The sequence below is a fragment of the Phyllobates terribilis genome, unplaced genomic scaffold (genome assembly GCF_046119375.1).
Source record: "Phyllobates terribilis strain yellow unplaced genomic scaffold, ASM4611937v1 Scaffold_11__3_contigs__length_659146591, whole genome shotgun sequence".
Lineage (NCBI taxonomy): Eukaryota > Metazoa > Chordata > Amphibia > Anura > Dendrobatidae > Phyllobates > Phyllobates terribilis.
In genome coordinates, this window is record NW_027362771.1 from 153,023,735 (window position 1) to 153,049,346 (window position 25,612).

Here is a 25,612-nt window from a genome sequence, read left to right on the forward strand (position 1 = left end):
ATTTTTTCTAGTTTGGCATAAAGTTTCTTATCCCTTAATATCTGGAGCACCTGCTTAACATGCCCCCTATGAGTCTCAAAATCAGAGGAATAAACCAAAATATCATCCAGATAGACCACCACAAACCTCCCCACCAAATGATGAAAAATATAATTTATGAAATGCTGCAATACCGCAGGTGCATTGGTCAAATCAAAAGGCATAACCAGACTCTCAAAATGTCCTTCCGGGGTATTGAACACTGTCTTTCATTCGTCTTCTTCTCTGATTCTAACCAGATTGTAGGCTCCCCTCCGGGGGGTCAGGTTAATAGGACAGTCATAAGCATGATGAGGAGGCAAATCCTGACACCCCTTCTCAGAAAAAACGTCCTCAAAACCAGACAGAAAAGCAGGTAATATTTCAGTATAGACAGTAGCAATGTAAATATCTAGACAGTTCTCCCCATTCAATAATCTTCCCGGCTTGCCAATCCACTAAAGGATTATGTTTACTGAGCCAAAGACATGGCAGTCTCCAAGGACTGAGGGGTTTCATATACAGTCAAGGCATTTTTCAACTTTTCAGTAAGCCCCTCACAAAATTGACTTCTGAGGGCTGAGTCATTCCATTTGGAATCTGTTGCCCATCTAGGGAAGTACGAACTGTACGTTTCCACTGACCGAATCCCCTGCTGAAGGCGAGGTAGCCTAGACTCAGCCAAGGCGACTCGGACAGGGTCATCATAGATGAGGGCCGGAGCTCAAAAAAAAAAAACCCTCCACAGACTGGAGACAAACCGAGTCCTGCGGTAACGAAAACGCCCATGACTGAGGATCTCCCTGCAATAGAGAGATCACAATTACAACCCGTTGCACCTCATTACCAGAGGAGTAGGGACGAAGTTTGAAATACAATTTGCATCCCTCCTTAAATACAAAAAACTTGTCCCTACCTCAGGAAAACCTGTCTGGGAGGGCAATCTTGGGTTCAGGCTGGACAGGACTTCCTGCAGAGACCCCCACATTGGCGACCAGTAACCGCTGATGCTGCTGCTGAACCTCACAGCGGAGGTCATTCACCTCCAGAGACAGACTGTGGAACTGCTCTGCATGCTCTGCAACTGAACCCATACCAAACGGAGAATGGAAAAAGTGCAAGCCCAAAAACACAGGAAAAAAAACCCAAAATGTCAGTTCTCTTTTTTTTTTCCTTTTCCAAACATGCTCGGCCGGCTATAATGTCAAGCCAGGTGTGGGAAAGACTTAGTGCAACACAGAGGGAAAAGGGAAAGGGAGCTCAGACACTAAGGAAAGGGGGACATGGAGACCTCTTAGTCTGGTCTAGCGTCACCCTGTCTCAACTACCGTCCCTATATTGCAATCGCTGCACTCGTGCCTCACCCTACTTTCCCTGGCGTGTGGCTATGGCTAGGGATGGGGGGATATGAGCACTAGTCAACCTCCACTAAACACTATAGACAACAAGGTTAGACAAAACAGGGGGAAATAACTTAGCTTTAGATGACTCCAAAAATGCACATGGACTCAAGCTCCAGAAGGGACGAAGTACTGCTCCTGCTAAGCCTCACAAGTAGAAATGAATTTAGCCGGCAACTGCCTCTCAGACACACCAGGTATATATACACCCAGGCCAGAGAGCTAATTAGCAAGAGGGAGGTAGCTGCTAGGTCCTAAAGACAGCCTCTCATCTAAGAAGCTGTCTGCAATGCCAAATGTAGAGATCTCCTGCAACCAACTGCAGGGTGACTGTCTGTCACCTCTGACACACCCGTGACAGTTTATCATGACCGGCCTTAGGTGTGTGCGACTTGTGCAATCACACAAGGTGCCAGCCGACAGACTGCTGTGGGGGCGACTTCCCCCTCCCTCTGGGCTCCTACACACCCTCTTGTCAGATCACAGTTAGGGCTCGCTCACGAGTGTATAACACGGCCGAGTTCTATGCGATGTTTTATCTGACAGCACTTTGCCCAATATTATTCTATGGGGCAATGCAGATCTGTGATTTGGCATGAGAAAACAATTGCAGCATCCTGCGAGTGCCTCCGAGAATCAGAACGCATGCACCCATAGAAGTCTATGAGTATGTGTAAAACATCGGACTATACTTGGATGTCATCCCAGTGCAGTCCATTTACTGTGGACGCCGGCAATAAAAGAGATGGAGAAATTACGTTATCCGTCTCCTGAGCGCCTGTGCTGTGATTCTCCCCTGCGAGAGGATCAGAGCACAGTGCACTGACACCCAGTTCAAACTCTGACAAAGTTTGAGCCAAGTATCATTTGCATAATCAGCCCCATTATCTCGCATGAGTGAATCCATGGCCATGTGAGCGAACCCTTAGAATGAGAAGTGGGCAGGGCCAGCACGGCACTGAGGAGTCTCTTGCTCCACTCATCTGGTCTCAGTGCACTTACACAGAGACAGGAGATGAAAATGAAGCTAGCACTGATTGGCCAAACATTGGCCAATCAGTCCACCCAGCTGGTTCATCATATTTTAAGCCACTAAGGTGTAGTAAATTACACCAAAAAACTACACCAGCCCCTGACTAAAGTAACATTTCTGGTAGAGCAGTATAGCAGTTTCAAGATGCGCCTTAATCACTAAGATGCACATGCTTCTTAAGGGGTAGCTCCACTACCTTTACTGTTATAAGATCAGAGGGTTCCTGGCACCCCCACTGATCAGCTGTTCTCAGTACCAGAAGCAGATGGATGTTGGCAGTTGTGGAGCAGAGCAGCACAGCTCCATTCACTCTGTAATGACTGCTGACAGGTACTCCATTTAGAATGAATATGAGTGAATCTGCAGTACTTGGCCATGGCCACTACACAGATGATGAAGCTGTGCTACTCTACTCTTCAACTGACAACATCTGGCCGCCACTGACACTGAGAACAGCTGATCGGTGGGAGTGCCAGGTGTCAAAACCCCAATGTTCTGATATCGTAAGAATAGATCATTAATGTAAAGATTGTGGAGCAACCCTTTAATAAATTAAAATAAGCACTATAATATAATAAATAAGCACTCCAGTGCTTTCTTCATTAAAGGGTCAGTGCTTTCTTCATTAAAGGGTTTGTCCACTACTTGGACAGCCCCTTCTCAATTGTTATATTCCCCCACATAAAATACAAATACAAACAACCTGTACTCCCCACTGGTGGTGGTGTCATTACAGGGATGACTGCACCTGCTCTCCTGGGGCTCAAATTCTGCTCTTATGCCATGTAAGCCCTACAGCCAATAAGCGGCTGCTTCACTCTCACTTCCTTTGGACAAAACTGACATCTAGAAGAAGTGAGAGCCGCTGTTGCTTTCTGATTTCCTATGAATGGCAGTTTTATCTGAAGGAAGTGAGAGGAAAGTGCCTGCAGGGCTCACATGGCATAAGAACATCATGCGAGCCACAGGAGAGCATGTGCAGTCATCACTGGAAGTGCTGACACCAGAGGTGACGATAGGCTGTTTTTATTTTAAAAGGGGAAAGATAGCAAGTGATATGGGGATGTCCATGTAGTGGACAACCCTCTTAACCTCTTCACGACCTTTGACGTATAGGTACATCAAAAGTCGTGTCCCTGCTTTTGATGCGGGCCCCAAAGCTGAGCCTGCATCTTTCCCCACACATAACAGCTAATTTGATCAGCTGCCATGTGTCTCTAACAACTGAGATACACCCTCAGCTGTTATCCAGTTAATTCTGCTGTCAATCACTGACAGCGGCATTTAACATGTACTGGTCTGAAGCACAAGACAAGTCCTGCCCATTGGCGCCCCTGTCAAATGATCGCTGGGCACCAATGTGTTGTCATGACAGTCGGGCGTCTGCAGAAGAGCCCCATGCCTGTCATTGTGAATCTCCTATGAACATCGGCTTGTGGCCGGCTGAAGCCCTGCTATGTTTAGCACAGGCAATCGGATGATTGCAGCTTCAAGTCTCCTAAGGGGACTATTGAAACCAGTAAAAGCAAAAAAAAAAAGTTTTCAAAAGTATTTAAAATATAAAAAAAACACAAAAAAATAATAAAAACACAAAATTTTAAATCACCCCCCTTTTGCCTCATTGAAAATAAAACAATTAAAAAAAAATTACACATTTTGTATTGCTGTGTTCAGAAATGTCTAATTCATCAAAATATAAAGTAAATTAATCAGATTGGTAAATTGCGTAACGAGACTAGAAATTGAAACGCCAGATTAACTTTTTTTGGCCCCTGCAGCATTGTAATAAAATGCAGTAAAAGACTATCAAGACATCGTATCAACCACAAAATAATATCATTAAAAAATAAAAAAGTCAGCTCAGGACCCAAAAAATAAGCCCTCAGATCACAAAAAATGGAGAAGCTATGGGTCTCAGAAAATGTTGGATTTTTTTTCTTAACTTAAATAAAAAAGAACCTATACATGTTTGGTATCTGCACACCACTCATACTGATATAGGGAATCATATGGTCAGGTCAGTTTTAGAATTTAGTGAACATGGAAAATAAAAAAAATAAAAAAAACAATAGTGGAATTACACTTTTTTTTTGGCAATTTCACTGCACTTGGATTTTTTTTCCTGTTTTCCACCACACTATATGGTAAAATCAATGGTGTTCTTCAAAAGTACAACCTGTAATGTATAATGGTTAGATCTGTCTCTTTAAGAAAACAAAGTCTTGTGACAGGAAGTAAGTTGGGGAGGCTTTCAGTTTCAGTTTTTAGCCTGAGGAGAAACATGTTATGCTGTGTGCTGGAGGAGAGGAATAAAATACAGTTAAAATCTACTCTCTTGAATTCCTTGTACCGTGTGGACACTAAAACTGGCGATGAGGATGGGATTGAATCACCTGCTGCTGTGAGTACTGACCCCTACTTTACCGCTTCACACGTCCGCGTCACTGAGAGACTCCATCATGGCTGACTACTTGCACACATTCCCAAAGTTTGATATGACTGATGTCATTAATCTCTCTCATAACTGGAGAAAATGGCTAAACCGGTTTGAGAACTTCCTGGAAGCTATGGACATAAAAGAGGAGAAAAGAAAGAGAGCCGTGCTCCTGCATTGCGCGGGCACAGGAGTCTATGACATATACAGGACGTTACCTGCAGCAGAGACAGACACGTACAGCAACTGCGCCAAAGCTCTCACTGACTACTTCAACCCCAAACTAAACATCAGATATGAAAGATACAAGTTCAGGATTGCTAAGCAGCTTCCAGAAGAATCCATAGACACCTATGTCACACGGCTAAAAGAGCTAGCATATGGATGTGCATTTACGGACGTAAATTATGAAATTCTAACTCAAGTAATTGTCACCTGCTCATCTAATATAAGACGTAAAGCTTTGCCGCAGGATCTCTCTCTGTCTGATTTGCTCAAGATGGCCCGTGCTATAGAGATAGCAGATCATCAGGCCACCGCCATGGAGAATGGGGATAATTTACATGTGCATAATCTCAAATATAAAAGTGCACAAGACAAGCAAGCCCCGAAACAGAAGAAATGCTATAGTTGTGGACAAGATTTCCCTCACCACCTGAACAAATGTCCAGCTATGGGACAAACATGCAGTAAATGTGGAAAAGAGAACCATTTTGCAGCTGCCTGCAAGTCAGGGCACAACAAGTCTCCTCTACTTATGACAAAGTCCGCAAATGTAAAAATGGTGAATCAGGATATAGAAGAAATGTCTGTGCCTGAGAATTATGTGTTCACTACCTCTGTCACTGGCTCAGTACAGTCTCCCTGTATCATGCTCGCCCTCTGCAACACTGATATCACCTTTACAATAGATACGGGAGCTTCAGTGGATATCATAGACAGCAATGCATATGAACAATTGAAAACAAAGCCAGTCTTACAGCAAGTGCATGCTAAGATCTTTCCATACGCATCTAAAACACCTCTAGTTACAATGAGACAATCTGACGCTGTACTTAGCTATAAAGAAAACAGACAGAAAACCACTTTTCACACATTGCAAAGATCGGGAGCCTGTCTTCTCAGCTATCACACTGCCTTGAAACTAGGACTCATCCAGATTATTCATACCATAACCGACCCTGTGGATCTGGATGTACAAGCCATGGTGAACAGCTTTCCCTCCCTATTTAGTGGGTTGGGAAAACTAAAGGACTCTCAAGTGCATCTTCATGTGGATGACAGTGTTCGTCCAGTAGCCCAGGCTCACCATTTCACCTGAGAAAGAAGGTAGAAAAGGAACTCCAATTGATCATGGATGAGGACGTTATTGAAACTGTTACTGGTCCCACTCTGTGGGTCTCTCCACTTGTGGTAGTTCCAAAACCAAAGACTCCAGAGCAGGTGAGACTGTGTGTTGATATGCGCCTGCCCAATACCGCTATTCAGAGAGAAAGACATATCTCACCCACAATTGATGACATCATTCACTTAATAAATGGAGCAACAGTCTTTTCAAAGCTCGACCTCAATAAGGGCTATCATCAATTAGAACTGAGTCCAGAATCCAGATACTTGACAACATTTTCCACCCATGTGGGTCTCAGAAGATACAAGATATTGACTTTTGGGGTCTGCTCAGCAGCGGAAATTTTTCAAGATACGATAAGAAGCGTCATCCAACACATTCCAAATGCCTTTAATTACAGTGATGACATATTAGTTTTTGGGAAAACTCAAGCTGAACACAATCATGCTCTATATGCCATTTTCGAATGCCTGCTCTCTGCTTGACTCACTTTAAACAAAGAGAAATGCGAATTTGATAAAAGTTCATTGGCGTTCTATGGTCACATCTTCTCGGCGGAAGGAGTGCAACCTGATCCCAAGAAAGTGGAATCTATCAGAGCAGCCGCAATTCCACAGAATGCCAGTGAAGTACGCTCTTTTCTTGGAATGGCAAGCTACTGTGCTAGATACATTCCAAATTTTTCAACAATCAGCACTCCATTAAGGGAACTTACGAAACAAAGTTGTGTTTTTAAATGGTCCCAAGACTGTCAGGCCTCTTTTGGCACAATTAAGAACGAACTCTGCTCAACAACAACCATGGCCTATTTTGATCCAGCTCTTCGAACCGAACTGATTGTGGACGCCAGTCCCGTAGGACTGGTGCCATTTTAGCGCACTTTCTGTTGATCAGTTTGTGAATACAACAAGTGACAAGACACTCTGTGCCTTAATACAAATCATTCAAAATCAAAGGTGGCATGAAATTCAAAAGGAAAAATTTCCCGGTTCTGGGATTGATCAGAAAGAATTAAAATTATTCTCAAATGTACGTGAGGAATTGTCAGTCACTGAAGAACACCTCATCCTTCGAGGTACCAAACTGGTTGTACCTAAGGCCTTACGCAACTTAATCATATAAATAGCACACGAAGGTCATCTAGGAATTGTTGGCACAAAAAAGTTACTCAGAGAAAAAGTGTGGTTCCCAAATATGGATAAATTGGTGGAAGAGAAGATTAGACACTGCTCCACTTGTCAACTAATTACTCCATCATCAAGCTTAGAACCATTACAAATGTCTCCGTTACCCACTGCTGTCTGGGAGGAAGTGGCAGTCGACATATATGGACCATTACCAAATGGCCAATACATTCTAGTAACAATTGATGAATATTCTAGATACCCTGTCATTTCATTCATCTCTACAATGTCTGCTAATAGTGTCATACCAGACCTGGACAACATATTCTCTGCTTAGGGCATTCCAAGAGTGGTCAAAACAGACAATGGATCTCTATTCAATGGACATGTGTTCACACAGTTTCCTGAATACTTGGGGTTCAACCACAGGAAAATCACACCTTGCTAGCCGCAAGCCAATGGAATCGTAGAGCGTTTCATGCACACTATGGGGAAGTGAATCGAGGCAGCTAGTCTGGAGCACACCCCACTGAAACAATCATTATACAAATTCATACACAATTACTGCAATACACCACATTCCACCACTAATGCTGCTCCATCTCATCTAATGTTCAGCAGAACGCCTCGTATACGGATCCCTGATGTGACCAGCCATCCCTTACCAAGTGACTCTTCAGTGCGATTGTGGCGCCCCTGAGGGTTCGGTCGCCACAGAGGTACTGCACCACACCCAGAGGTGTGGTGTCTCCCTTCTCTCAGGTAAGGAGGGAGTGCTGCACGGAACCCCAACACCTACATCCAACACTACACTACCCCGGGCCAGCAGGAGGGGCAAGATGCAATGTAGTATTCTGCTGAGCCCTGACCCTGGCTGGGGTGGGGGGAACCCAAAGGTAGGGGGAACCAGTAGTGGGTGTGGGTGGAGGAAGTAGTTCATGGGAGCACTCATACAGTAGATATATAAAAAGGTAGACATCTTAACAGTAAGGGGTAGTTGGAGTAGGGACAGTTCAGAGGAACAGTCTGGGAGCAGAGTCTCTGTAGGAGCTCTGCTCCACTACAAGGGCCCAGGAATGAGGCCCAGGAGGGGAGCAGGGAGTAAGCTCCATTCTACAGAAGGGATCCTAGGGGAGTACGGCGAGTGCAGGCGGCCTCATACACCCCGAACCTGCCAAGTGTCAGGAGGATCTAGGCCGCAAGAAGGGACCGGCCCCTGGCCCACTCATGCAGCTTCAAGCCTCGGCTGGAAAAACCGGAGGCTTCTGACTTCTATAACCAGGAGCCAAACTCCCACTTCAATCCAAGTAAGGTCAAGCAGGTCTGTGCAACTCCGACGGACAGGGGGGACCTAGCAGCACCTGAACAGGATTCACAGTGGGAAGCGCAGGGCAGGAGGGAGTAAAGACCCAGCGTGAAGTCGGTCTAGAGAGGTACATAAGAAAGTGGGGTTCTGCCAGCACACTCCTAACTGCCTGAGGAAGGACTGAACCCCTGCCCGGTGAACGCAGCACGATGCGGGAGGCTTGCACCAGTACAGTGCACCTGTGGACTGTCTAAGAACTGTGAGTAAATCCTGGATGACTGCACTGAGCTGCCTCCGCTCCTTTATTTCGCCAGTGCCATTTCCCTCCCTGCACTACGACGCCCAGTGCACCTCCATTTATTTTCAGTGCCCTGAGGCCTGCTCCACCTGTGGGGAGCCATTCCATCTCAAGCTGCCCTAAACACCTGCCTCAGAGGACTGTCGCAGCGCTGGTGATCCTCACCAGACACCACAGGTGGTGTCACGACTAGTGTTGAGCGATACCTTCCGATATCAGGAAATATCGGATCGGATTGGATCGGACCGATACCCAAAAAGTATCAGATATCGCCGATTCCAATACCGGAAACCAATGCAAGTCAATGGGACCCAAATATCGGAATAAAAATAAACCCTTTCTTTCCTTGTAGGTTAATTCTACATGAAGGAAAACAACTAAGAATAATGTAGAATGTATTACATGAAAAGCCGGCAGTTTAGCAGCGGCATACACCGGTACCCGACAATTTAGAACAGAAAGAATAGAACATCACACATAGATTAGATAGATAGAAACATGTCAGTCACATATATATGAAGTACAGTGACAGTGTTGCTTACTGTACTTGTCATTTAGTGTAAAGGATTTATTAAAAAAAATAACAGTGTTTTCATGCACCGTCTCTTTAAAAAAGCCGGCCGGCAATTCAGCAGCGGTACCCGACAATTTAGAATAGAAAGAATAGAGAATCACACATAGATTAGACAGATAGAAACATGTCAGTCACATGTATAAGAAGTACAGTGACAGTGTTGATTACTGTACTTGTCATTTAGTGTTAAAATAAAGGATTTATTAAAAAAAAAATTGGCGTGGGGTTCCCCGTAATTTTAAGCTCTAGCGGAGGTTAAGCAAACAGCTGGGACAGATGTTTGAAGCCTGGGAAGGGAGTAATGCCCACGGAGCTTCCCAGGCTACTAATATCAGCCCCCAGCTGAATACCTAGCCTTTACTAGCTATTAAAATGGGGGACCCCCCAAAAAAAATGACGTGGGGTCCCCCCTATTTTAATAGCTAGCAAAGGCTAGGCAGACAGCTGTGGGCTGACATTAATAGCCCAGGAAGGGTGCCAAGAATATTGGCCCCCTCCCAGGCTAGAAACACCAGCCGTCAGCCGCCCCAGAAATGGCGCATCCATAGGATGTGCCAATTCTGGCACTTAGCCTCACTCTTCCCACTGCCCTGTAGCGGTGGCAGTGGGGTAATAGAGTTGGGGTTGATGTCAGCTTATAATGCCAGCTGACATCAAGCCCAGGTTAATAATGGAGAGGCGTCTATAAGACACCCCCATTACTAACCCCATAGTCAAAGTTAAAAAAAAAACACACCCAGAATAAAGTCCTTTAATTGAAATAAAGACACAATTCTTTATTGTTCTAAATTAAACCATACTTACCATCACGCCCATTCCAGCTGAAGCCAACGATCTCCTGCAATAAAAGTAAAATAATAAAGCAACCTCATCCATACCTTTCCATGGTTCCCAGGATGGCTCCAGCTCTGCTACATTCACATGACAGGCTGGATCGCAGCCGAAAGCCACCATCCAGCTTGCCATGCCGCAGACACTGAGAAGCTCAGGCATGCTTGCGCTCCTCAGTGTCTCGCTGTGACAGCATCCAGATGAGCCGAGTTCATGTCCAATGAACTCAGCTCACCTCATGCACGTCACTGACAGCGTGGGAAAATTCTCCTGCGCTCAGCGCTTGAGCAGGAGAATTTTCCCACGCTGTCAGTGACATGCATGAGGTGAGCTGAGTTCACTGGACATGAGCTCACCTCATGCACGTCACTGACAGCGTGGGAAAATTGTCTTGCTCAAGCGCTGAGGTGAGCTGAGTTCATTGGACATGAACTCGGCACATCTTTATGCCGTCACAGCGAGACACTGAGGAGCGCAACCATGCCTGCGCTTCTCAGTGTCTGCGGGATGACAGGCTGGATGGCAGCGTTCTGCTGCGGTCCAGCCTGTCATGTGAATGTAGCAGAGCTGAAGCTGTCGTGGGAACCATGGAAAGGTAAGGATGATGTTGCTTTATTATTTTACTTTTATTGCAGAAGACATTGGCTTCAGCTGGAATGGGCGTGATGGTAAGTATGGTTTAATTTAGAACAATAAAGAATTGTGTGTTTATTTCAATTAAAGGACTTTATTCTGGGTGTTTGTGTTTTTTTTTTAACTTTGACTATGGAGTTAGTAATGGGGGTGTCTTATAGACGCCTCTCCATTACTAACCTGGGCTTGATGTCAGCTGGCATTATAAGCTGACATCAACCCCAGCCCTATTACCCCACTGCCACCGCTACAGGGCAGTGGGAAGAGCGACGTTCTTTTGCACTGTTGCATTATAAGTTTTTTTCTTAGGTTGTTAGTATGTAAAAAAAAAAAAAAAAAAAAAAAAAGGGATAATGTAATGTATAAAGGTTAGATCTGTCTCTTTAATAAAACGAAGTCTTGTGACAGGAAGTGAGTTGGGGAGGCTTTCAGTTTCAGTTTTTAGCCTGATGAGAAAGATGTTATGCGGTGTGGTGGAGGAAGAAGGAGAGGAATACAACACAGTTCAAATCTACTCTCTTGAATTCCTTGTACCGTGTGGACACTACACAACCCGTCCCGCAAAAAACAAGCCCCCATATTTGACAGAAAAATAAAAAAGTTATCGTTCTGGGAAAAAAGGGAGCAAAAATGAAAAATCGCATGTTCGTGATAGGGTTAAAACTGGCATACAAAATGTACAAAATGGCAGGCTTAATAAATAGGGGCTTATGTATGAAGAAAAGTTCAATCAATTTTTTTAGGGTATAAAAGATACACAGGTGTCCTGGGCAAACTGGGCAATTTAGCCTAAGGCTGGCCCTGGTGCTCATGACAGCAGCTCCTCTTGACAGTTGAGATAGTCCTGACTCTGAGCTCTGTTTCTTTAGCGAGCAGCCATCCTGCCATTTTGTCACAGGCACGATGTTTATCACATTCTCGGAGAGATTGATGTGTCAGTGTTTTTAAATCTTTCAGTCAGATGTTTCTATGGATACTTCAATACTTTTATAAGCATTTCATAAGTTTTTATATTTTTATTGACAAATACATCAAGTTTATGCAATGTCTCAGTATTTATAATGCTGACTCTAATTTTTCAAGACTTCTGCAATTCGCCCTGACATGCTGAAGATCAGCTTCTGGGCCAAATCCTGAATGATGGCAACCTAGTCTTACCTAATCAGTGCTTGGAGTTTATCACAATTTTTGGGTTTATGTTTGTCCACCCACTTTTTGAAGATTGACCATATGTTCTTAATGACATTGAGATCTGGGAAATTTCCAGGCCATGAACATAAAATGTATTTATTTTTTTTCACCCAGCCACTTAGTTATTACTTTTGCCTTGTAACATGATGCTCCATTATGCCGGAACAGCATTATTTATCACCTAATTGCTCATAAGGTTTATCTTATTATTCCTAGTTTATATTAATTATTATCTTGCTTGGCATTATCGCCTTTTTTTCTATTTGTACTGAAGTTTGACCTTGTGATGTCAATGTGTAACCTTTTCGTGCTCTCATTTTAACACTGGATGTTTCTATTATATTTCTAGTTTATTTTGCACACCACCATGTGTTAGCATTATGTATTACGTACTTTTACCTTTATCTTATTTTTTTACTTGCACTGTCCCTTGACCCCATAGTATCATTGAGTAACCCTTATCTATTTAAAATCCAAACACTGATTAGGCAAGAACGGATTGTCACCAGTCTGGATTTGGCCCAGAAGCTGATATCCAGCTGTAAGGGGAATTGCAGAAGATTTGGAAAGCTGTGTGCCCACTATGCGTTTTTTAAGCGTTTCCGCAACGGCAATTCCGCTGCATAAACGCTTAAAAAACGCTTGGTAGAAGGCCTGCCATGTTCCCCAATGATAATCCACATGTGCTGTGCACATGCTGCGGAAATTTCCGCTGCGGATCATCATTGTGAAAAAATCCACAGCACTACCAATTATTTTGTGGAATCGCGGCGTTTTTGCCGCCATTGACTTGCATTGAATCGCATAATATCCGCATCACTACATGTGCACATGCGGATATCATGCGGTTCAATGTGCGGATGGTACCCGGATTTGGAGAAGAGGACACTCTCATCCAGGGTACCATGGTACCTGTAAAAAAAAAAAAAAGAAGAATAAAATAAAAAATATACATTATACTTACCTTCCAATGGCCCCCTGTCTCCATAGCGATCCGTCCTGGCTCGCCAGCAGCTCGCGATGGCCTAAAAGGACCTGCCATGACGTAATTTAGTCATGTGACGGGTCACGCAACTGCTGACGTCGGCGGTCGCGTGACCCGTCACATGACTAAATGACATCATGGAAGGTCCTTTTAGACCACCACTAGACACCAGGGACACCGGACGGATCAGTTAAGGACACCGGGGCTCATCAGAAGGTAAGTATAATATTTATTTTTTACCATTCTTTTACAGTCACACTATATAAATCCATGCCGGTTGCATGGATTTATATAGTGTGACCAAGTTGTCAAGCACTTTCCAAGTGATGCTAAAATCGATTGGAAAGCGCTTGTCAACCCGCATGCGGAAATGCAAGTGAAGAACGCTTCACTTCCGCATGTTCCTGGCAGGAAAAACGCATGTACAATCCGCATGTACAACCCGCATGTGCAATCCTCATGCGTTTTTTCTGCCAGGGAGATGCAGAAACGCTCAGGAAAAATCCGGAGCATTTCTGCATCGTGGGCACTTAGCCTTACATACACTTGATGCATTTACAAATAAATGGATAACAAATTTATGAAATACTTATAATTGTACTTCAGTAACCATAGAATTATCTCACTAAAAGACCTAAAAACACTGTAGCAACAAGCTGTGTGAAATCCATAATTTTTATCAGTCTCCAAACTTTTGGCAACAATTGTATACTGCTATTTACAAAGGCACTAATACCAAGAGATGGATTTAATCCTCAAAGTGTAATAGACTTTCACACCAGATAAGTATCGTAATTCTCTTTCAATCTTAACTCCTCTACAGTGCATGCTCCATTCTCATCCCCACATTTTTCTATCTCCCTTGGAATGATTGTGATATTTACTAGCCTTGTTATCCCAAGAAAGGTTATATTTGACTAAATAACTTTGTTATTGTCATTTTCTTGTTTGCTCAATCTTATATACAACATACAGTGGGGGAAATAAGTATTTGATCCCTTGCTGTTTTTGTAAGTTTGCCCACTGACAAAGATATGAACAGTCTATAATTTTAAGGGTATGTTAATTTTAACATTGAGAGAATATCCAAAAAAATCAAGAAAATCACATTGTATAAGTATTTGATCCCCTACAAACCATTATGAGTTCTGGCTCCTACAGACCAGTTAGACGCTCCTAATCAACTTGCTACCTACATTAAAGACTCCCACAAAAGTCTTTTATACAGACAGTCATCTGTATAAAAGACTCCTGTCCACAGACTCAATTAATCAGTCAGACTCTAACCTCTACAACATGGGCAAGACCAAAGAGCTTTCTAAGGATGTCAGGGACAAGATCATAGACCTGCACAAAGCTGGAATGGGGTACAAAACCATAAGTAAGACGCTGGATGAGAAGGAGACAACTGTTGGTGCAATAGTAAGAAAATAGAAGAAATACAAAATGACTAACATCGATCTGGGGCACCATGCAAAATCTCACCTCGTGGGGTATCCTTGATCATGAGGAAGGTGGGAGATCAGCCTAAAACTACACAGGGGGAACTTGGTAATGATCTCAAGGTAGCTGGGACCACAGTCACCAAGAAAACTATTGGTAACACATTACGCCTTAAAGGTTTAAAATCCTGCAGTGCCCGCAAGGTCCCCCTGCTCAAGAAGGCACATGTGCAGGCCCATCTGAAGTTTGCCAATGAACACCTGGATGATTCTGTGAGTTATTGGGAGAAGGTGCTATGGTCAGATGAGACAAAAATTGAGCTCTTTGGCATTAACTCAACTCTCCGTTTTTGGAGGAAGAAAAATGCTGCCTATGACCCAAAGAACACCGTCCCCACTGTCAAGCATGGACGTAAAATCCTGAGTGACAACCTCCTTCCCTCCGCCAGGACATTAAAAATGGGTCGTGGCTGGGTCTTCCAGCAAGACAATGACCCAAAGCATACAGCCAAGGCAACAATGGAGTGGCTCAAAAAGAAGCACATTAAGGTCATGGAGTGGCCTAGCCAGTCTCCAGACCTTAATCCCATAGAAAACTTATGGGGTGAGTTGAAGCTCCGAGTTGCCAAGCAATGGCCTCAAAATCTAAATGATTTAGAGATGATCTGCAAAGAGGAGTGGACCAAAAGTCCTCCTGACATGTGCGCAACCCTCATTATCAACTACAAAAAACGTCTGACCGCTGTGCTTGCCAACAAGGGTTTTGCTACCAAGTATTAAGTATTGTTTGCCAGAGGGATCAAATACTTATTTCTCACTGCAAAATGCAAAAATTTTTATTTAATTTATACGATGTGATTTTCTTGATTCTTTTTGGACATTCTACCTCTCAATGTTAAAATTAACCTACCCTTAAACTTATAGACTGTTCATGTCTTTGTCAGTGGGCAAACTTACAAAAACAGCAAACAAGGGACCAAATACTTATTTCCCCCAATGTATCTGCAATTTGGTCCTACTGTAGGGCTCAATGATTTGTTTAAACAAATATACATATATTAAATAAAAATGAAAGAAAATGGATATTTAAAAAACAAAGTCCATTAACAGGAAATTTGATAATGTGTCAATATAGTAAACCATGAGCATTTCACATTGTGTAGACAGAATGAAAAACTGGTATAATATTAGCATAACCAATGTATCAAACCTTTCCAGCTTTGGGAAGAACATTCATTTTAAGACATTTTTCATATCCCTCTGAAAATCCAATCCATTTCCCCAGTGCTGTGGATTCTTCACATTCTGTATTCATGTTGCATCTATTTTTTTAAATAATAGATATAGAATTCAATATAATTTGTATTAATCTTATTCACTACTAATAAGGCTGCAATTAAACAAAATCAAGAAGGACATAACCCAGATGAAAAAAGGACCACTTTGTAAAGTCTGTTACGTGGCCCATCAAACATGTTTAGGATACCCATACTACAGACATTCCCTATGACAACTTATTAAACACATGTTTGATCTGCAGGGTTCTAATAGTCTTTGACTAAAGTTATGTTTTAACATAAGGAAAAACCCTCAGTGGAATAAATAGCTCAATAATTATCCAAGTATAGATGATAGTTTATAAACCAATCCATATTTCAGATTTTTAAATATTCTTAAAAATACATAATTTCATTCAGGGGTTGGGTTTAATTCAACAATTAAAATCTTATGAAAACAGCCATCAGACAATTTTATTGCAAAAACTCTTGAGAAATGCATGGTTATTCATAAACATATGCAACCAAACAACAAGATCATAAATAAATACATCAAATGTATATTCACAACTTATACTAATAAACTATAAAAAACTATTGGACAATGGAAAAAAGAAAAGGAAATACAATATATATATAATCATTAATCACACACAGCTCTGCAGTGAGACAAGGAGAACAGAAAGTGGCCATTACGCATCACACTGGTGATTCCCCCTTTATTTAAAAAAGTGCAGAGTCAGATTCTCAAGGAGATCCATCTCCCACCTTATAGCTCATTAACATATTAAAAAAACATGGAAGTTTGGGGAATTGTATTGGATATCATAGTATAATTTTATTCAACTTCTATGATTTGCATGCCCATGTAAATGGGATAGGAGGGTTGATCCTACTGACAGATTCCCTATAAACTTTTGTTTAAGCTTTTTTGCAGGTTGGAGAAGATGGGGGGTGGAAAAACTAAATAACTGCTGGTAAAACTATTTTCAGGTACACTGAGTATGAAAAAAGTAAACAAGGTTTTTTTAAAGCAAAAAAAAACCCTCATAAACAGCTGTCATGGTTCATGTTCTTTTTCTAAGTTTTAGCCAACTAAAAGGGGTCATTTTGCACCATTTGGAAGCAGTGATAATCACATGAATGAAAAATCATTTGTGTAAGCCCAGTGCAGATATCTTGTTAAGGTGCTCATAATTCATTGTGTGCATTATCCCATAAATGTCACCCAAGATGTGGGAAAGACTTAGTGCAACACAAAGGAAAGAGGGAAAGGGAGCCCAGACTCTAGGGAAAGGGGGAGTGGAGACTCTACTAGGCTGATCTAATATAAATCTGTCTCTACTAACATCCCTATATTGGTTCTTCACCAGTAGCCACACGCATACCTCACCCTATCTTTCCCTGTCGTTTGGCCCTGGCTAGGGAAGAGAGGGGATGAGCGCTAGTCGATCCCCACTGAACACTAAAGACAACAAGGGGGAACAAACAAGGGAATATTGGTTAGCTTTAGTCGACTCCAGGCAAATGCGCACAAGTCCTCTAGCAACAGAGAGGAAGAAGTACTGCTCTTGCTCAAACCTTCACAAGGGGTGATGTCAATATCACCAGCACCTCCCTGTAGCAAACAGCAGGTATTTATACACCCAGGCCAGGGTGTTAATTAGCCAGAGGAAGGTAGCTGCCAGAAGTTACCAGCTTCTAAGAAGGTGTCTGTAATGTCAAACGAAGAGATCTCCTGTAACAAACTGCAGGGCGACAGTCAGTCACTTCTGACACACCCATGACAGTACTTCCTCTACAAGTAGCCTCTGGACACGCAGGACCGGATTTCCCAGGATAAGAGGTGTGGAATGAATGAACCAACCTGGGAGTGTTCACCTCTGATACTGAAACCCACATCCTCTCCTCTGGACTATAGCCCTTCCTGTGCACCAAGTATTGTTGAGAACGACATTAAAAACAAAAATCTACAATCCTCGAAATCTGGAACTCCAGATTACCATCAACCATTACTGGGGGCGGTGGTAGAGGTGAGGGCTCAAGAGGTTCCATATACTTATTGAGTAAGGACCTATGGAACATGTTGTGGACCTTAATGGCCTGAAGAAGTTCAAGACGAAACGCTGCTGGGTAAATGATGGCGGTTATTTTATAGGGACCAATAAACCTAGGTCCCAGCTTCCAAGAAGGAACTTTCAATCTTATATTCTTGGTAGACAACCACACAAAGTCATTCACATTCAGGTCCGGTGAGCGACGAAGCAAATTGTTTCTCCTCAGGAACTCCCGAAGCTCATCCCCCACTAAAGGTACCAAATTGTGGGTGGTAACCGTATGCACTAAAGAACGGTGACCTGCCAGTGGATTCTTGTTGATTGATTATTAATAGCAAATTCTGCCAGCGGTAAGTAGGATGCCCAATCCTCCTGATTTTCGGACACGAAACACCTGAGGTAGGTCTACAAATTCTGATTGACACGCTCAGTCTGTCAATTCGACTGAGGATGGAAGGCAGAGGAAAAGGACAGCTGCACCCCCAGTCGAGAACAGAATGCCTTCCAGAACTTGGAAACAAACTGGGTCCCCCGATCTGACACCACATAGAAGGGAACCCCGTGAAGCTTCACGATCTCATTTATGAACACCTGAGCAAGTGTCTTGGCATTAGGAGGTGCAGGTAATGCGACAAAGTGAACCATTTTACTGAACCTATCTACAACCACCAAAACTACCTTTTTGCCTGCAGAGACTGGTAGGTCAGTAATAAAATCCATGGACAAGTGTGTCCATGGCCTACTAGGTATAGGTTGCGGAAGAAGAGTACCAGCAGACGGGTATGCTAAACCTTAGAAAGCACGCAAATACTACAAGCAGATACATGTTCAATCACATCCCGATGAAACCCCGGCCACCAAAAATGACGAGAGAGGAGGTCCGCGGATCCCTTACCACCTGGATAACCAGCAAACATAGAGTTATGATGTTCTTTAATAACCTTATGGCTCAGATTGGATGGTACAAATTACCTTACTGGAGGGCAGGAGGTAGGGGCGTCCCCCTAAGCCTCCAACACCTCACCCTTCAGTTCAGGATATAATGCAGAAATGACTATGTTCTTTTGTAATATAGGGGCAGGGTTCTCATGATCACCACTACCAGGAAGCTCCAGGACAAAGCATCAGACTTGACATTTTTGACCTCTGGATGAAAAGGGACAACAAAATTGAACCTAGTAAGAAACAGCGACCATCTGACTTGCTTAGGGTTGAGACGTTTAGCTGACTGGAGATATGACAGGTTCTTATGGTCAGTAATAACAGTAATAGGATGCACAGCCCCCTCCAACCAATGTCGCCATTCCTCAAATGCCAGTTTACCAGGGGACGGACACTGAGACAACACAGCCCCAGCCCCCACATCCGAAGCATCAACCTCCACAATAAATGGCTGGGAAACATCGGGTTGACTGAGTATAGGTGCAGTGGCAAATGATTCTTTAAAGAAGAAAAAGCAAGGGGTTTCACAATTACCGAGTAATTTTGGATAAATTTCCGGTACAAATTAGTAAAGCCCAGAAAATATTGTAGAGCCTTGAAGTTCTCAGGATGGTCCCAATCAAGGACTGCACGGATCTTCTCCAGATCCATCCAAAAACCTGAAGATGACAACAAGTACCCCCAAAACTGCACCTCCTGAATGGTGAAAACACATTTTTCCAGTTTGGCATAGAGTTTGTTATCCCTTAATATCTGGAGCACCTGTTTAACATGCCTCCGATGTGTCTCCAAATCAGGTGAGTAAACCAAAATATTGTCCAGGTAGACCACCACGAACCTCCCCACCAAATGACGGGAAATATAATTTATGAAATGCTGGAATACCGCAGGTGCATTGGTCAAACCGAAAGGCATAACCAGACTCTCAAAATGCCCTTCAGGGGTGTTGAACACAGTTTTCCATTCGTCCCCTTCTCAGATTCTAACCAGATTGTAGGCTCCCCTTAAATCTAACTTAGAGAATACCTTAGCTCCTACAACCTGGCTGAACAAATCAGGAATCAGAGGAAGAGGGTATGGGTCTCGGTGGTAATTTGATTTCATTCCCAGAAATCTAAACAGGGATGTAGACCACCATCTTTTTTTTCACAAAGAAGAACCCAGCCACCACTGGCGAGGATGAGGGCCTAATGTTTCCCTTCTCTAGACTTTACGCAATGACATCCTTCATGGCTTGTCTCTCAGGGCCAGAAAGATTATGCAGTCTGGACTTCGGTAGTTTAGCTCCGGGGATCAGGTTAATAGGACAGTCATATGCACGATGAGGAGGCAATTCCTGACACCCCTTCTCAGAAAAAACGTCCTCAAAACCAGACAGAAAAGCAGTTAATATTTCCGTAGAGACAGTAGCAAGGGAAATATCTAAACAGTTCTCATGGCAGTAATCTCCCCATTCAATGATCTCCATGGCTTGCCAGTCCACTAAAGGATTATGTTTCACCAGCCACGGAAGACCCAGGACAATTGGTGTGGAAAGACTGTCCAGGACATAGCAAGGGATTATTTCACAATTAACCGACCCCACCCTCAGTTTTACATTATGAACAATTTGAGTAAATGCTTTCTGTGCAAGTGGCGCTGAGTCGATGGCGAAAATGGAAATAGGCTTAGCTAAAGAACAGCGCGCAAGGTCATGAGCTTTCGCAAATTCAGGATCAATTACACTGACTCCAGCATTACTGTCAACAAACAAAGAAATTTTTTAGGCTTTGCTCTCTAGCACCACCTCTGCTGTCAGGACAAACCGGGAACTGCAAGTTGACAACAAATGCACCCCTTGCTTATCCAACTCCAGACTACCAAGAGTTAATCAAGTCTCATTTTGTTTAGGAATTGAAGGACAGGTCCCAATAAAATGTCCCTTTTTCCCACAAAAAAATACACCTTTTTTCTTGCGAATCTCCGGGGGAATGTATGATGTAAAGGCACCCCCTAACTGCATGGGTTCCTCGACCTCCCCCAGTACTGGTTCACTACCAGACCGCTCCCCCGGCAGAGGTATATAACCCCGACAAGAAGGCCTCGAAGAACGTGGTCTCACTCGTCTATCCCGAAGGCGTCTATCAAGGAGTCTATATGGTTTCATATACTGCTAAGGCATCTTTCTCTTGCAGAGTGCATCTTCTTACAGTCACCGCTGTACTTACGAGAGCTTCAATCAGCAAGATATCTTGAGTAAACAGTATTTACTTCATACTGGTTAAACATGAGATACAATTCAGTGTCACACAGTCCGTGTGCTGCTGACATAACACATTCAGGAAAGAAAGAAAAAACACAGGAAGTAAAAACAACCAACAATTGAGAGCTTTTCTCCCACACATTACAGCAAGCATATAACTATACACACTATCGCCATCTGCCGTCTGGTTAATATAAAGTCCTCCTTTCACTTATAATAAGTCCTAATCTGTTGTATATGCCAACACCCTTTCTCAACAGTAAGGACTTATTCAATCAAACCCAACTTTTTTATTAGTCTCTGGTGTTTATCAGCATTCAACGCCTTCGTGAAGATGTCTGCTGTCATTTCTTCAGTAGGACAATACTCTAACTTCAAGACTCCTTGTTCCTGATGATCTCTCAAGAAATGATATTTCACATCAATATGCTTGGTTCTTGGATTGACTCTTTCCATCTGAGCAAGAACAAGACATCCTTGATTGTCCTCTCTCAGTTTTGTTGGTTCCAACTGTGGTTGTCCTAATTCTGTCAACAATTGTCTTAACCACAGTACTTCTTGACTCGCATGTGCTGCGGCAACATATTCTGCTTCTGTTGAAGACAGTGTCACAATTGACTGTTTCTTACTTGTCCAACTTATTGGTCCACCTGAGAGAAAAAAAATATGTCCACTGGTAGATCTTCTGTCAGTTGGATCTCCAGCCCAATCTGCATCAACATATCCTGTTAAAATGCAATTATCACTTGTGGGTAATTTCAGCTTAACATTGCTAGTTCCTTTCAAATAACGCATTACTCTCTTCACGGCATTCCAATCAGCTTTATTTGATTTTGATACCTTTCTACTCAGGATTCCTACTGCTGCTGCGATGTCTGGTCTTGTAACGGTCGCTAGATACAGTAGTTTTCCTATTGCTGTTCTGTATTCTACATTATTTGGTAGCATATTTTTTTCACTGTTCATCTCTTTGAGATAATTAGTTTCCATTGGAGACTTTACTGTTTTTGCATCCTTTAATCCAAATTTTTCTGTTATGTCTTGAATCATGTGATTTTGGTTCAGTAGGAAACTTCCGTCTTCTTCTCTTTCTACCTGTATTCCTAGGTACTGTTTCACATTTCCCAAGTCTCCCAATGTTTTCTTTATCCCTTTCTTGTTTAAAACAAATCAAAATGTTGTCTACGTATATGAGTACATAAATCCATCTATTAATCAGCCTTTTTGTGTACAAGCATGGATCTGCTTTGCTTCTTTGAAATTTTTCATTTGTAAGTACTTCCGTGATTTTATCATTCCACGCTTTAGCTGCTTGCTTTAAACCATATATGCTTTTCTGTAGTTTGCAAACTTTGTTTGGATTTCTTTCATCTTTGAATCCTGGAGGTTGTTCCATGTAAATGTCTTCTGTTAAATCTCCATTCAAAAAAGCTGTCTTTACATCCAGATGTCTCAGTTCCATCTGTTTCATTGCTGCAACTGTAAGTAAAGTTCTTATTGTAGTATGTTTGACAACTGGAGCAAATGTCTCATCATAGTCTTCTCCATATTTTTGAGAATACCCTTTAGCTACAAGTCTTGCTCGGTATCTTTCAGCTGTGCCATCTGTTTGGTATTTTACTTTAAAAATCCATTTGCATCCTATGGCTTTTCTTCCTTCTGGCAAATCTGTTAGTGTCCATGTATTTGAATCATGCATGGATTTAATTTCTGTTTCTGTTGCTTCTATCCATTTATTAGCTTCTTCTTCAGGAAGTTTAGATATGTCTTCCCAAGAGGTAGGCTCATAGATTTTTCTTATGCTTGTCTTGTATGAGAGACATTTTGGTGGTTTTCCTTTGTTCTCTCTCATTGAACGTCTTGGTTCTGTGTCTGTTTGTAGTTGTGATTCTTCACTTTCAGTATTTTGTTCTTCATTAATTTCTACTTCTTTCTCATCAGATATTTCTTCAGTTATGTCACTATTGTTTTTCTCATTTTTTGTTTCAACTGAAATCATAATGTCTTCATTTAAATCTTCAATGAATGTCACACTGTTACTCACCGTAACTCTGTCTGTTTTGGGATCTAGGATTCTATATCCTTTGCAATTTTCACTATATCCAACGAATATACCTTCCATGGATCTGTTTTGAAGTTTGGAATGTTTTTCTCTTGGAATGAATATAAAAACTTTACATCCAAAAACTTTTAAATGATTGACACTTGGTTTCATACCTTGCCACAGTTCATATGGAGTTTTCGTCAGTTTTCTGGAAAAAAGTCGGTTCTGTAGATATGTAGCTGTCATTGCTGCCTCACCCCAATATTTCTCTGGTAGTTTGGAATCCGTCAGCATACATCTTATCATTTCTGTTAGAGTTCTGTTTTTCCTTTCTGCTACTCCATTTTGTTCAGGTGTGTATGGAACAGTTTTCTGGTGTTCTATTCCATTTTGTCTTAAGTAGTCTTCTATTCTGTGACATGTAAATTCACCTCCATTATCACTTCTGATGACAATTGGCTTCCTTTGAAATTGTTACTTGATCTTGTTACATAGTCTACAAGTTTATCAAAAACTTCACTTTTGTTCTTAATTAAGTATGTGATTGTGTATCTTGAGTAGTCGTCTATAAAAGTCAACATGTATCTATTGCCTCCTGATGTAGTCACTTTCATGGGTCCACATACGTCAGTATGCACCAAATCAAGTGGTCTTTCGCTTTTCATCTCACTTTCTTTTGGAATAGATATCCTTGTGGCTTTGGATTTTATACAACATTCACATCTTACGGTAATTGAGCAATCTGAAATCTTTAAATCTTTTGTCAATTCTTTTCTCTGTAGTTCCTTTATACTGTCAGGGTGTCTATGTCCTAGACGTCTATGCCACATGTGAATACAGTTTTTGTGATCATGTGTACATACCTTCATCTGTTCCTTTGGTGTGTCAAAATGATATAATTGTTCATCTGACTTGACTTTGGTTATCACCTTGTTTCCTGCAATAATTGCACACTCATTGTCTTTGAATTTTACTGTAAGTCCTTTTGCTGTTAAACGTTCCACAGACAATAATCCGCCTTCCAATTTTGGAACATACAACACATTCTGTACAAGTATCTTTGAATCTTGTCCGAACTTGTTTGAACAATTTAGCATACCTTGTCCGATACCTTCTGCAGTTATTTTGCTTCCATCTGCAAGATAAATGGCTTCTTTCTTATCTAAATCAAGAACAGTAAAGAAATTCTTGTCACTTGTCATATGACTCGCTGCTCCTGAATCAATAAACCAACCAAGTGATGATTTCTTGTCTGTTACTTTAAATGTGCCATTCCAATTATTCTCACATGAATCGGAAATTGTGTTTTTTACTTTCTGTGTATGCTTTTTATGTTGTAATTTTTGTTGTTCTGCTTTCCATATGGTACAGTCTTTCTTTAAATGACCTTTTTTCTTACATCTGAAGCATTCTCTTGTCTCTTTATTATAGGGTTTTTTAAATTCTGTAGCTTTAAGAGCGTTTTCACTGTCCTTTTCAGTAGAAGAATCATTTCTTTGTTCTTTTCATCTCTGATATTCATCTATTAGTCTTTTTTTTCACAAAATCTAATGTAATGTCAGTTTCTGGTCTCGTCTCAAGGGCATTTATCAAGGCTGTATACGAATCTGGTAAACTGCACAATAATATAGCTGCTACATGACTATCTTTAATGTCTTCACCAATAGATCTTAGCTGTGATATCACTTCCATCATTGAGAATATGTGCTTCTGCATGTCATCATTTGCACTCAATCTCATGCTGTAAAGCTTTCTTAATAAAAATAACTTGTGATTCAAGCTAGGTCTTTCATACAGTTTTCTTAATTTTTCCCACATTCCTTTAGCTGTTTCTTCATTTCTTATATGTATTAATTGAGCATCATCCACTAATAAGCTAATGGTGTCTCTCGCTTGTCTATTCTTCTTATCCCATGTCTGATTATCTTGATCTGGTCTTTCTGTAACAATTACTTCCCATAAATCATCCTTAGATAACAACATCTCTACTTTGAATTTCCATAACTGATAATTTTCACTATTCAGTTTAGCTACTGTGAATTTCAGTTCTGTGTTACTCATCATCTTTATATAGTCTTACTTATTTAGAGAGTTGTACTGAAGATATTCTCCTGTTTTTCCTTTTTGCTGATAGTTCCTGTATGTCCTGCCTGTGTTGAATTCTTTGTAATTATATCCAGCTCCTGGGATCATGAATTCCTTTGTCACTCTGTATCTGGATTTATTTCCTTCTGTTTACAGAGCTTATCTGTGTGCTCCGTTATCTGGGGTTATAAACCAGGATCCTCTTGTAGTGCGGGCCTGTAGTGTCTGGGCTTTAATGTCTGGGTTCCGGCCTGGGCCCATAACCTGTCGCAGAGTGCATCTTCTTACAGTCACCGCTGTACTTACGAGAGCTTCAATCAGCAAGATATCTTGAGTAAACAGTATTTA

At 41.9% G+C, this 25,612-nt stretch overlaps 1 protein-coding gene across 1 annotated transcript in view; it reads right to left on the reverse strand.

Moving 5' to 3' along the window:
* Positions 1-25,612, reverse strand: part of PLXNC1 (plexin C1) — a 262,942-nt gene that overhangs the window by 223,471 nt on the left and 13,859 nt on the right. The window contains exon 5 of the mRNA XM_073651689.1: positions 15,828-15,939. Within this exon, the coding sequence (XP_073507790.1) occupies positions 15,828-15,939 (112 nt within the window). The remainder of the gene's footprint in view (positions 1-15,827; positions 15,940-25,612) is intronic.